The sequence below is a fragment of the Sceloporus undulatus genome, chromosome 1 (assembly GCF_019175285.1).
Source record: "Sceloporus undulatus isolate JIND9_A2432 ecotype Alabama chromosome 1, SceUnd_v1.1, whole genome shotgun sequence".
Classification (NCBI taxonomy): domain Eukaryota; kingdom Metazoa; phylum Chordata; class Lepidosauria; order Squamata; family Phrynosomatidae; genus Sceloporus; species Sceloporus undulatus.
The window spans coordinates 353969304-353982612 of NC_056522.1; the positions used below are offsets into that span (position 1 = coordinate 353969304).

General features: G+C 39.3%; 1 protein-coding gene across 2 annotated transcripts in view; it reads right to left on the reverse strand.

Annotated features, from left to right (window-relative positions):
- The window catches only part of ASB2 (ankyrin repeat and SOCS box containing 2), a 50400-nt gene extending 37264 nt beyond the window's left edge, over window positions 1-13136 (reverse strand). Inside the window, exons 1-2 of one of the 2 annotated variants that reach the window (XM_042440440.1) lie at window positions 12879-13136; window positions 6206-6499 (exon numbers count right to left, since the gene is read on the reverse strand). In XM_042440440.1, the coding sequence (XP_042296374.1) occupies window positions 6206-6453 (248 nt within the window). In that variant the 5' untranslated portion in view covers window positions 6454-6499; window positions 12879-13136. The remainder of the gene's footprint in view (window positions 1-6205; window positions 6500-12878) is intronic. The other variant, XM_042440450.1, reaches the window with a different exon arrangement.
- Between the last annotated feature and the right edge of the window lie 173 nt (window positions 13137-13309).

Consider the following 13309-nt stretch of genomic DNA (forward strand, 5'->3'; position numbering starts at 1 on the left):
ATTGTCTAGACTGATCAAGATGAGCATGAGGGGAAGGCATTTTATTTGGTCCATACAGACAATGCCTTATCTCATATCTCACTTAAAGATTAGTCTAGAGCACAGGGCTGTGAACAAATATTTCTTTCATTAAGATTTATATATTTTGGAGAGTACATTACATCTATCAAGTTGCAAAGCCTATCAAATAGATGCATTAATTGATTAATCAATGTAGAATTGAAAAGGGGAAACAGTAGTACTTAAAAGGCCATATGGTCTTTAATCCATGTCAGAACCCACTTCAGTATACTTAAGATCAAAAATCTCTGGTCAGCTATCCCAGGTGAAATTCAGTCATAATCAAACAGTTGATAGTTAATCCTTGATTTCACTACTTCAGCATTTAAACCTCAAACTTTACATTTAAAAAATACATTCTGCTCTGTTCCCCAAGGAGCAGAATGATTCCTAGAAATTCCAGTTATTATTTTTCAATCAATCAATCAATACAATTTATTGAGTAGCCCAAGGGCCGTTTCAAAATACTAGTAACATAATAAAAAGCAGTATCACACAGCTATATATAAAATGTAAGTACAGTGCACTAGGTGCAATAAACCTCCATACAATATAAATACATATGCATAACCTAAGCGTGCACCAGAACCAGAACATGCACTACTTGTCTACAGCTTATGTATATCTAAAAGATATACAATATGTGCTAAAGGATATACTAGTAAACAGATAAAATAAAATAGGTAACAATTAAACAATAGTATGTAAGATAGTTACCATAGGGAATAAAACAGAATTAAAATTGGAATTGAAATGGGAGGCAAAAGTAACATAAAATATCCGTCGACATACATCAAATCTGTTCATCCCCCTTACAATTAACACCAATCATTCCAACATATCTAGATCTCAACAGCGATGCTTTATGAAGGAACCGAGCTGTAGCAATAGAGATTTTTGAATCTTGTCCACTCATAAAGTATGATGTTCTGATGTGGGTCTCCCAGTATATTGTTCGTTTAATATAGGGATGAAGATATTGATCCCTTTCTGCTTGGTACAAATTACAACTAAACAAAATGTGTGCTAGATCCTCAATTTCATGATCCCCACAAATACAAATTCGTTCGTTATAAGGGATACCCTGGAATCTTCCATGTCTTACCATGGTATCAAGTTGGTCGAATCTTGCTCGGGTAAATGCCTCTCTGAGATGTTTAGGGATCTGTATTTTTAGATAAGATGGCATTTGAAAGGACCGTTTGTATTGGCTCAACCATTTTAAATTGCCTACCCTACTGAGTGTGGCTATGTCTTCTTGAGCCGCAATGTCCAAAATTCTCTGTCTTGCACCCTTTCTTGCTTGATCATTCATAGTACAAGCTACAGGGAGGCCACAGCTCTTTATAAAGTTTAACAGTTGCCAGGACCATGTAGATTGCAATTGAGAGTGCAACTGTTCTAATAAGCATAGTCTAGGAAGTCTGTTTGGCTCCATTTCATTAATTTTACACCAGTAATTGAGCACTCTGATTTTAGCTTGAGAGCAGATAGAATAAATTTCTAATTCCGCTCTCACAGCAGCTGCTGAGGTCCTTTTATCTACTCCTAGGATACTTCTCAGATGTTGAGACTGGGCTAGTTCTGCTACTGTGGTGGAATTTAGACCCCATACTTCTGCTGCATATAAAAGCATAGGTGTAACCTTAGCTTTGTATACATTAATTATTGGGGCTAGGGAGCCTGGGTACTTGTTGACTTTTAGTTTAAGAATGAGATTCATATGTGCCTTTGTTCTAAGTGAGCTTTTATGGTGATGGCATGACCAGGATCCATTCTCATTGAATGTTACACCAAGATAGGAAAAGGACTTTACTTGTTCAATTGGTTCACCCTCTAATTGCCATCTGTGTCTCTGCTGTCTTTTACCAAAAACCATTATGTTTGACTTAGATTTATTAATGGTCAGAGAATTATTCTGGCAATAACAGCTAAGTTTTCTTAACAGCCTTCGTATACCAACTTGTGAATATGATAACATTATCATATCATCAGCATAGAGCAAGATGTTACAGGAAGTATGTAAAACACAAGGCATATGGAGTGCTGAGTCCTTCAAATGTCCTGGTAGATCGTTTATATACAAATTAAATAGCAAGGGGGCTAATAAGCACCCTTGTCGTACCCCTCTATATGTGTCAATTCTATTGGATAAGGCTCCATTTAACCCAAGTCTCACTTTCAGACAAGTACCAGTGTACAGGGCTTTAATTAGTAACAGCAGTCTCCGTTCTATTTTAAGGTCAATCAGTTTACTCCAGAGGATTTCTCTATTCACAGTATCAAAGGCAGCTGACAGATCGATAAAGGCAGCGTATAGATGTTTTCCTTTGCTAAGGTATTTGGCAATCATATGATTTAAAATAAAACAATTATCTATGGTGGATCGATTTTGTCTAAATCCCGCTTGCTCTTCGGATAGGATGCCCTTTTTGTTAACCCAACTTTCAAGTTTATTCAAAAGGAGCCTAGAATAGATTTTGGCTACGATGTCTATTAAGCTGATAGGTCTGTAATTACAGGGGTCTTTATTGTTCCCCTTTTTATAAATGGGGACCACTATTGCCAATTTCCAGCCAATTGGAACCTGGCAGGTATTATTTATATGTGTGAAGAGACCTGTCAGAATAGGCACCCACCATTCACTAAATTGTTTAAATAATTCTGCCGGTAAAAAGTCCTCCCCTGGGGCTTTATTGTTTTTCAGCCCATTAATAATAGACAAAGTCTCTTCTTCCGAGACTGGTGGCCAAGGAGGCAGGAATTCGATAGCTAGGGAATCAGCGCTTAAATGCTGGGTTTCAATGGAGCTATTTAAAGCAAATAACCCTTGGAAATAATTTTCCCATTCCTTAGCAGGTATAGGGATATCATATGGGAATCTCCTTTCCTTTAGAATTCCTGAGACAGAATGCCAAAATATAGCTGAGTTGTGACTTTTAGCGGCTAACTCTAAACCTGTCCACATTGATGAGGCATAATTTTGTTTCTTTGATTTTATTAGTTTTTTGTATTCCTTTCTGAGGGACAGCATCTTAGCTTGTACCTCACAAGAGGAACTCCGCTGTGCAGACCTCAGTGCTAACATCAGTTTCTTTTTCATTACTCTGCATTCTATGTCAAACCAGGGAGAAAAACCTTTCTGGTGACTTTTACCCACAAGGTTGGTTGTCAGATGACACTTCAGTGTTTGACATATGTTAGTAAATGCATTGGTAACAGATGGCCATTCTGCTGAAGATGACTGAATTATATTAGCCCAGTTATCTATCTCTTCTAGTTTAAGGCTCCCTGCTATTGCAGTGGTATCAACCTTAGCCCATCTAAGTCTGCCATTCTGCCTCACCTCTTGATTATTTACGATCCAACTGTCTGCCCTACAACTTGGTCTTCGATCTGACGAGCCCCGAAATTTTACACTCACAGGTTGATGATCACTTTCCCCTCTTAGGTGGACGTCTATCTCAGAAAACATATCAGCCTTGTTTCTTGAAACACAGATAAGATCTAACACACTACTGGAATTGTGTGCATGGTATGTATAGGGGTATATATATCTATCGTCCTCATCTTTGCCTCCCAGAATTTGAAGACTGGCTTTAAAAATTAGAGAAACCAAGGACAATCCAGCACTATTACATTTGTTATCTCTAGAGCGCCATTGAGGATGATTATCAAAGAATTCATTTGGTATATTATTCTTTTTAGCAAAATCATGCAGGGAAGGACCTACTTTGGCATTAAAGTCTCCCAAAAGAATTATTATAAAATGAGGGTATCTGATTGTTAGTTCATCCATAATAACTTCTAAACTTGTCCACAAGTTGGTATTAAAGAAAGGAGATGAAATAGGAGGAATATATACATTTATCAATATCACTTCTAAAACCTTGTATGTGAATTTAATAACTAAGAAATGAGAATATTTATCCCCATTATATAAAATCTCAGCTTGCCAGTGCAAATCTTGTTTAATAAGAGTGCAAAGGCCGCCAGAAGCTCTCCCTTTGTTTTTTAATTTTTGGGCAGGGATATCCCAACATTGAAAGCCCGGGAGTTTTAATGGTTCATCCTCTGCAGTTAACCAGGTTTCCTGAATAGCAACAACATCAAATTTAGAAAGAAAACCCACTGAGTCAGTGTTCACACCTTCTTTCCAACCGGCAACATTCCATGTAACTATTTGGATACTATCCTTATTACCAAACTGTTCTAAATCAGGAGAGGGGAAATGATGTACTGACACATTCAGTCAATTGGAATCTGTATCTTCCCTCAAATTGTCTACCACAATATTGTCAATACTACCCAAATAGACACAATTGTTGATTGAGTGATCGCCTTTTGACGATAAGGTGGTACAATGTTGACGTTGTTGTAGTTGATCTTTACTCTCGGTGCCAGTCAGACTGGGTCAAACAAATTATTAGCTGGGTCAAACAAATTTTGCTTCCAAGATGGACAACAATCAGACACCACAGACAGTCAAACAACATCAGATTTGATATACAACTAATGACATCAATTACAATATTGATAGACGTGTTTACACAATCAGGATTCTGGAATTATTATTGCTGCCAGGATCTGATTCTGATTTCTCTTTCAGCCACACACTCTTTCTACATTTGCTTGGTTCATGCTCTTTTTCCCACTAGGAAACCTCACCCACAATAAATAACAATTTTGCTATTGTTTGTATTGTTACATTATTCCAGGATGTAAGTAAAACTAGGGCCCCATTCCCACTAGCTCATTTGCCCTGGGTAGATCCGGTCCAGATTCGCTGAGCCGGTACCAAATTTCCCCGGAAAGAAGTTCCCACTACCCTTTACCTTGATCGATGCAATTTGCCTCCCTGAAGTTCACATTTGCAGTACTGCTTTAAAATGGAGCCTCCTTTGTTGTCAATCAAATTCACTTCCACTTTCGTCAAAGGTGACGTGTCCTACAACCATTTTTACTCTGCTGAATCCAGTTACTGTATCCCTCTTTGTCTTGTCCAACTCATTGGGGCAACGGAATGGGTGCTTTCCCCCCTCCTTTTAAAAAAAACTGGCCGCAGCGTTTGCGTATTCTGTCAACTTATGTGTGTATATGCATGTGTTGTGTGCCTTTGGGTCATTTCAGATTCCCTCCCCTTGGCATCCTCTGCTTTCCCTCCATTTGCCATCCCAGAATGCCATCTCTCCTTCTCTCCTCCTGTGCATCCTCTGCTTTCCCTCCGTTTCCCACACATATGTAGCACAAGCATTCACACATTGTATCAATTTGCCAAATTGAAAGGTAAACATATGTAGGACAAGCATTCGCATATTCTGTCACACACACACACACAAAATAATTTTTAAAAATGCCACTTGCAAAGTGACGTGTATGTATCAACCTGTAGCACAAGCATTCACATAATCTGTCAAAAATAACAATTACAAAGAGAGAGAGAGAGAGAGAGAAAGCTACCTGTGAGAGGAGAGGCATATTCCGCCCACTGCCCACCCCCTGACCTAAATCCCTCTCCTGAACTTGACCTGATCATGACTGGAACCAAGTTCACATTTTCCGGCAGCAGGGGGAAAAAGGGGTTTTCCAAAAAGAAACAGGAAATAATCCATTTTTGGAAAATTCACTCTAATGGGGATTTGTCCTTGATCTGCTGTGCAAGACCCTGATCCTGATGTATTAAAACCAGCGCCAGTGGAAACTTCCCACTTTTAATCAGGGTTACAATTCTGTGCAAAAGGTAGTCTGAATGGCACCTAAGAATCCATACTCTTGTCAGGATTGTCATCTCCTTTATCTCATTTTAACTTCTGAATTAACACTTGATGGTGCAAAGAAATCTGTCTTCAGGGATTGTGAACCCAGAGTAATTGATTGTGTAAAAATACCCTATTTCACAATTCAGAAGTCATAGAATTCTTCTCCCCAACAGAAATGAGGGTATATCAAAATATGGAAACAAAACATAAAACAAGAGGCTATGACAATGTTACAGGGTAATTACAAGAAGGCTTCAGACAAATTATGTCAGCACATAATTTAGACTGGGACACAGGATAGATTGAACATTCCTGGAGAGGGAATTTGCTTTGTCTTGATCAAACAACCTCTAAACTTTCATATTATTACTCAGTATTAGAATTACCTTTGCCAAGGATAAATTGCAAATGGTGGATTATGATTGCAAGGAGGATTTGCAATGACCTGGTCCCTTGGAGCTGTCACCATGATGTTCTTCTGTGCAGCTACTTGCTCTGCAGGATCTTCTGTCAAGCTTTGCTCTATGGCCATCTGAATGAGCTCATCTTCACTCATACTACTGTACAGACTATAGTCTTCATGTCCTATTGTTCCTGCTTGTGAATTTCTTGGTACAGTAATCTGGGTCGTCATCTTCTGCTTTTCCGTTAAATCAGAAGAAACGGCCAAAAAAGAAAACCTACAATGCAAATAAATGGGTGGATCACAAATGTGTGAATCATAGGTGTTCTAGAAGAAATTGAGCAGTACGTATACTGTTCTCCACCTCTCTGCTTACTGACAAATTTGGAAACATGAAAGAATAATGTCACCATCATCTGTAATGTTAAACAACACTCTTGCAGAAACAAAGGAATTTACTGTAATGAGCTGACAAGGCAGAGGGTTTTCATTACTGGCTGTTACACCAAATACATTAATGGAGCTGCATTTTCCCTTTTTGAGAGCCGTGACTCTTTAAGGCAAACACTTTTGTCTCCGGCTTGTAAGCTTGCAGAAAGATGATGTGGCCCGCCATTCACGGAAATAAAATGCTGGAACAGAATTTTTGTTCAAATCTTTTCAGGCTGCATTTGGGTTCATTAATTAATTCACCTTATTGGTTAGACTTTCCTGTTGAAGGTATGATTTGGGAGACTGGGATCACGTTTGTTTTAGGCTGAGGTATGTTTACTCACTAGCAGTTCTACTTTGTTCAGTGGAGCTTATTCACTCACTGTTCTTTCCCTCTGCCTGAAGTTCATGGGTGAACTGGTTTCTTGCAGACCTATTTGATACAAGAGTGCCTGCACATTTCATATCTCTGTGAAGGCTAGCAATTTACTTTGTTTTTGTTTTTTAAGGAATCTTGAAATGTGGTCCAAATTGTGTTCCAAACTGATATTTTTGACATGTGTAGAATCCAGATGAGACTGCTTATCCAGGTAGTATGGCAAGCCTGCCTGCACAGCTTTACTCGGAAGCAAATTCCTCTGTGTTGAGTGGGGTATAGGATTACAGCATGAGGCTGCAATCCTTGGAAGTAAGCCTTTTTGGACACAGTGGTCTTACTCCTTAGTAAGTGTGTGTCTGTGGTGTGTGTTTCTGACCTATGGCAACACTAAGGCAACCCTAACATGGGCTTTCCTTGGCAAGATTTGCCATTGTCTTTCCCTGAAGTTGAGATCATCTTACTTGTCCAAGGTCACCCAGTAGGTTTCAACACTCAAACCACCACACCATGCTGGATCTAGTAACTGTGTATGCTGCAGTATATATCATATAGGATCAGGTTATTATTCCTTAAATCATTTGGTTGTCTGCCTGAAGTGGTTGAAGCTTTAGATTTAGGAGGAAGCTTCTCCAAGGAAATCATTTCAAGAAGTCATGCTACCCCTTTCCAATACATCCAACAACTTGTTGCTACTGTATGCATTGGGAAGGAATAACAGTATGAGGGATAATGTACTTATATGATAAAAGTTTAAAAACTTGAGTTGGATTTTTTTTTTGATTTTTTGGGGAAAGCAGCTTATTTCCAATGGTTGCTATCAAGTTTCAGGCCATTATGCTTTCTTCAGAATCAAAAGGGGCCTCTTGTTAGAGCGGTCACATATCAACTCTCCCTCCTTCCTCCCTTCTCCTCTGAGTTGTGTCACTCTTTAAAAATACTCTGCTTGGGTCAGGTTGCAACTGACATTTGCCAAATATTTTTGCGTGACATGTAAAGCAAACTAAACAGCATTCAGGAGGTCACCGTGTGAGGAAGAACGTGGCAAAACAGAACATTTTCTTCAGCATGGCATAGCATGACTCACAATGAATGTTTGTGAAAGCACTGAAATTATTGTATGGATACTCTGGAAGAAGACAGCAATATGTGTTAGCTTAAAGACCAGCAGATGCACCCATACATATGTGTATGTACACACATACCATTTATGGCAGCCTGGCCCTTGTGGTCTCTTCCAACTCTACGATTCTATGATTCTATATTTTCAAAATTTCTGATAACCATTTTCTGTCTCTGGAGGTGATGTTCACGATGAAGTGAAATTGAAATTACGAACATAATTCAGTACTGTACTCAATACCTATTAGCAGAGGTTAGCTGAAGCAGTGTATAAGATTTTAGCTTATGTGCTCACAACAAACAAGCCAGCTGGACCATTTGACATAAACTGGCCACTGAGGTGATGCATGGTAAAAGTGACTGCTAAAAGCAGGTCAGTTGTGTGTGTATGACAGATGAAGATGACAACAGTGATGGTTAAAATATTTATATCCCACCTCATATCATAAGCTATTGGGCTACTGTGGGCGTGGCTCCTATGCCCGCCGAGGGCACCCCTGGGGTTGGGTCCATCCTGACTGATGACTAATGCACAAAAACCACTCTTCTCAGTCTGGTGAATGCTTGCAACTCAAAATAACTTTATTAACTCTTCCCCTTTTAACACAAACTGGAACCAAACAGAGTCTCTGACCGAGTTACTTGCACTGGTGCTGACTCTCTCCACGCTCAGAACTTTATAGGGTGTGGGGCCGGGATGGGCGGTAGTCACTCACAGGGGTTTCCGCACGTCTTCGCGGCCCAGGACCAGAATTGCAGTTAGCCAGTTGCCGCCTCTCCCTTAAAGACCACCACGGCTCTTCTTCTCCGAGGTTCCCCTCCCTACCTTGACCTATTTCCGGGTTCCAGGGCTGACCCCGAGCTCCTTCTCCCCTCCTTGGGCACGCTGGATGGGTTGCAAGGACGGGTCCTACCCTCACTCGTCCCCCAGGAGCGCTTACTTCCCTGCTCCCACGGTTCGTCCCGTTAGCGGGGTCTTCCTCCTCTTTCCCTTCTCCGTACCTCTCTCCGCGTCCCAGTCTTCCGCCAATTCTCCGCCCCCCAAGCGCCTCTCCCTTCCTCCTTATTAGGGCCCCGCTCGGCCTTCCCCGCCCCCGGGGTGGGGTTTCCAAACCTTCACCCGTTCCCAGCTGCGCTTCCTCCTCCTCCCGTCCAGCCTCCCTCTCCTCTGGGTCCTCCAGCCCCTCTTTCGCCCGCTCAACCCGACCAGTTTCCCTCTTCTCTCTACAGCTACCTTACAATAAAAATCAATTAAACAGTTTTAATTGTAACACAATAAAATAACTTAAAACATTTAAATAATTTTAAGAAAGAATAAATTAGAAAGTTAAAAAAATCTCAATGCATATATGTGTGTATACAGATTTGGATGGCATCATTAGGCCCTGACTGCTCAGTCTGGTTCCTGACATGAATGTGTCAGCTGGAATGGGAGAATGGACTCAGCTTTACACATGTAGGTCCCATGTACCCTGTGGCTTGGTCCTCTACATTGTACAGTTGGCTGGGGTTTCGTTCCACCACCACCACCACCCAACCTGTGGATACCAAAATCTGTGGATCCTCCAATCCCATTAAACATAATGGCACAGTAAAATGCTCTCCCTTATATAAAATATCAAAATCAAGGTTTGCTATATGGAATTTATCCTTTTTAAAAAAATATGTTCAAGCTGTGGATGCTTGAATCCATGGACAAAGAATCTGTGGATACACAGGGTTGACTGTAATCTAATCTGGCCCTTTTAAATTACCCAGATAGCCATAGTGCATTTCCCATGACTCTTAAGCTTATCGGATGGGGCTTGGGGGACGGGGACGGGGGGGGGGGACGGGGAAAACGCATATTATCACACAGGAGAACTGTTCTGAACAGTTCTTGTAAATCAGCTTCTGTGGGATGGATGGGAAATAGATCGGGGACTCCTGGCAGCACTAGCACCATTCTTCCATGCAATAATATGCATTTCCCCCCATTTCTCCCCATTTCATTCCCTTCCGTTTCACCCCATTCCCGTTCCACAAGCCCCATGCGATAAGCTTAATTGTTACTGAATGGTTTCCCAGCTTCTGTTTGGGATTTTTCTCTGTTTCTAAAAGGTTGAAATGCTTCCCGTAATGCCTAGTTACTTCTAAGACTTTAAGCTAAAATATGCTGGTATTTTTTTATCCTACCCTTTTGACTTTGACTACACCCACCACTACAGCATCTGAGAAATTCTATGAAATTGACTTTGGCACTTGGTCTTAAAGAGTTTTATGTGGACTTATTTAAAAGATGTAAGATAAGCACAAGAATGTAATCACAAGCTATTGATTGGTCAGTTTAAATTCCCAGTCTCTCTATGGGATTTCCAGGTCTCCACAAAAATACTTTTTATTGTAAAATTTTGTTTTGTATTCTTGGTTACTGATGGAAATTGGCATCTTCTGGAACCTATTTCCCCCTCCTTCATCTTCATGCTGTTACGGTAATTTACTCTTAGGATATATGTTACATGGGATCTCTTGCAATATGTCCTGCATTACAAGAACAAAGTTCATATTCCTGTTTGTCACAAGTAATAAACTTAACAAAGAAGTCTCAACTGTGTATAAACTCCACTTAGCACTGTCCAGTTAGTGGTGAAGTTAGGTAATAGTAGACTCTGGGCTTAATGGTCTTACTGAGGCTCATCTCTTTAAATGGTAAGTTGTAATTCTTCTGTTATGTCTGAATGCATAAGCAGAGAAAACCTTGAACTTCAGCCCCAAAGTTCTGTCCTAAATTCAACACTACTTCCAGTTTTCGATGCTGACAGCTCTTCTTTGCTGGAAACTAACCTGGAAATGACTTTAAAGCAATGTTACAAGTCTTATGGATGTCAAATGTTATCTTTAGTAGTCTCCTCCAGTCCCATTTCTATAAATGCTTATGCTGCAAATCTTTGCTCTGTTAAGCACATGCCTGGTCCACTTCTATCAAGGGAATTTGCACCTTCTTACTTAAGTACAGAATAGCAATGGAGTCTGAACCACCAATTGTTTTTAGGACATGGATGCGCGCGCACACAGAACTAACACACCTTCTTTGTTCAGTTAATTAGATTCATTTGTAAAGTTGCTTTCTAAACGTAATTAAAAATAGTGTTATAATTACAGTACTAAAAGCTGATTTGTTACTTCTTGCAATTTTTGAAAAGGAAATCATTGCATTTCTCATTATTTTTCCATTACAGGGGATGAACTCTGAGATTTCATAGAAAAATTGTAACAAACATGGAAAATTCAAGTTAAAATGCTTCTAAAATGACATAGAAAAGTTAACTCATTGCACCAATAGTCACATTGCTTCCACACATTAAGTTATTTTAAATATAATTGTATTATGTCCAATGAGCAATAATAATAATACTAATAATAATGTAACTAATTACAGATAACTGCAGTCTTTTTTCTACTTCACAATTAGAGTAGTTTGACATCACTTTAATTGTCATGGACCCATCCCATGGGATCCTGGGATTTTTAGTTTTATTTACTTAGAAATCACTACTAGAGAGCTGTACTATCTCAACAGAGTACAAATACCAGGATTCCATAGGATGCAACCATAGGAATTACCAGTTGGTCGTTACTTTCAGGCTCTACATTCACGGAATTAAATGTATACATAGGTATACAAGAAGGGAATATATGTATATTTTTTTATGAGTACAAATTGGACATCATTGTATAAACGTAAGATTTGTGCATACTCCTAGATCACATAGATCTAGACATTCTGATACAGGTCCTCACAAAAAGTTATCATTACAGAAAATCAACTTCCAGTTTAGTTTTATTGGCCTGCTTTCTTTATGTTCTTCATAGCTCATAACGGGTTATATGTGATGTGACAGAATCTGCAACTTGTTGTTCAGAACTTCTTATCACAAGATCGGTATCTTTGCGCAGACACTTGTTTCCCAAACACTGAGATGAATGTGCTGACTTTCATAAGCTAATACTATATTTGCACCTTCTTATAATGTAGGTCAGAAGCAGCCAAATATATTTTTGTACCCGTGATTCCTATGAGCTGGGAAGAGACAATGTTTTCAGATGATGAAACTTTTCTGAGTAAATAAATCCCCCCCCCCCCCCCCCCGGGTCTGCAGCTGTTGAGATACATCGGAGTGTTTATGAAGTGAATTTGGCATGTCTGACACCACCAATATGAGGGTACAATGTGGTTTTTAGCACCTGCTCTATTTTACTCTTTACCCTTAGTGCTACTTTATTATCTTGGTAAGTCACTGAAACAAACCCAATGTTATCTGAATGAAAGAAACGGTTACTTACGGTGGCTTTACTCCTTCACTTTAGACTCTGTAATGGACAAGCATCATAATCTTTCAGATTCCTTTGTTAATAATATCAATCTCTGCATATAATGTTTCACAAGGAAAGGGCACAAAATATTTATATAAAATTGGTATGTGGGGGCAAGGAGTCATTAAGTTGCATATTTATAGGTTAGAATTCAATTTGTCATCAAAATATAATACATTCTACTTTAAAAGTCCTCAAAATAAAATCAATTTAAACAGTCCTTTGTTCTCAACACTATTTCACATATAAAACCCTTTCTTCATAGATAATTCACAGCAATTCAATATCTGGAGGGAGGAAAAATTATGCATATTCTTCAAAAATGACATGTCCTGGACCAAACAAAAGACATTTAAAGTATGTATTATATTACCTTGTGGTTTCTCTAGCAAATGAAGTTTGCCCAGAGATATTTTCCTTGGTGAATTCTTAATTCATAAAAGTACATTCCCCCTTTGGATGCATCTCTCTCCTGTCTCTCTGTGTTGATAATCTGCAGAGCAGCTCTGAACTCTTTCCCTCTTTGAAGTGTGGAGTTTATTTCTGGATCACCCCATGATCCACGATTACAAGCCAAAAACATAAGTTGCTCTGAATCTCAGATTTCCTATGTGAAGTTCGGAGCAAAGTGACTTCTACAGGATTCTCTCCAAATCTCTTGCAGCATTATAAAGTGTAGAACTTAATTTTGCTCAACATGCTTTTACTAAATGTCACGAGGCAAGGATTTTGTTTGTTACATCATCATTTATTTATTTTCTTGGACAAGTATGCCATATATGGCCATGTTGCTGAAAATTAAAG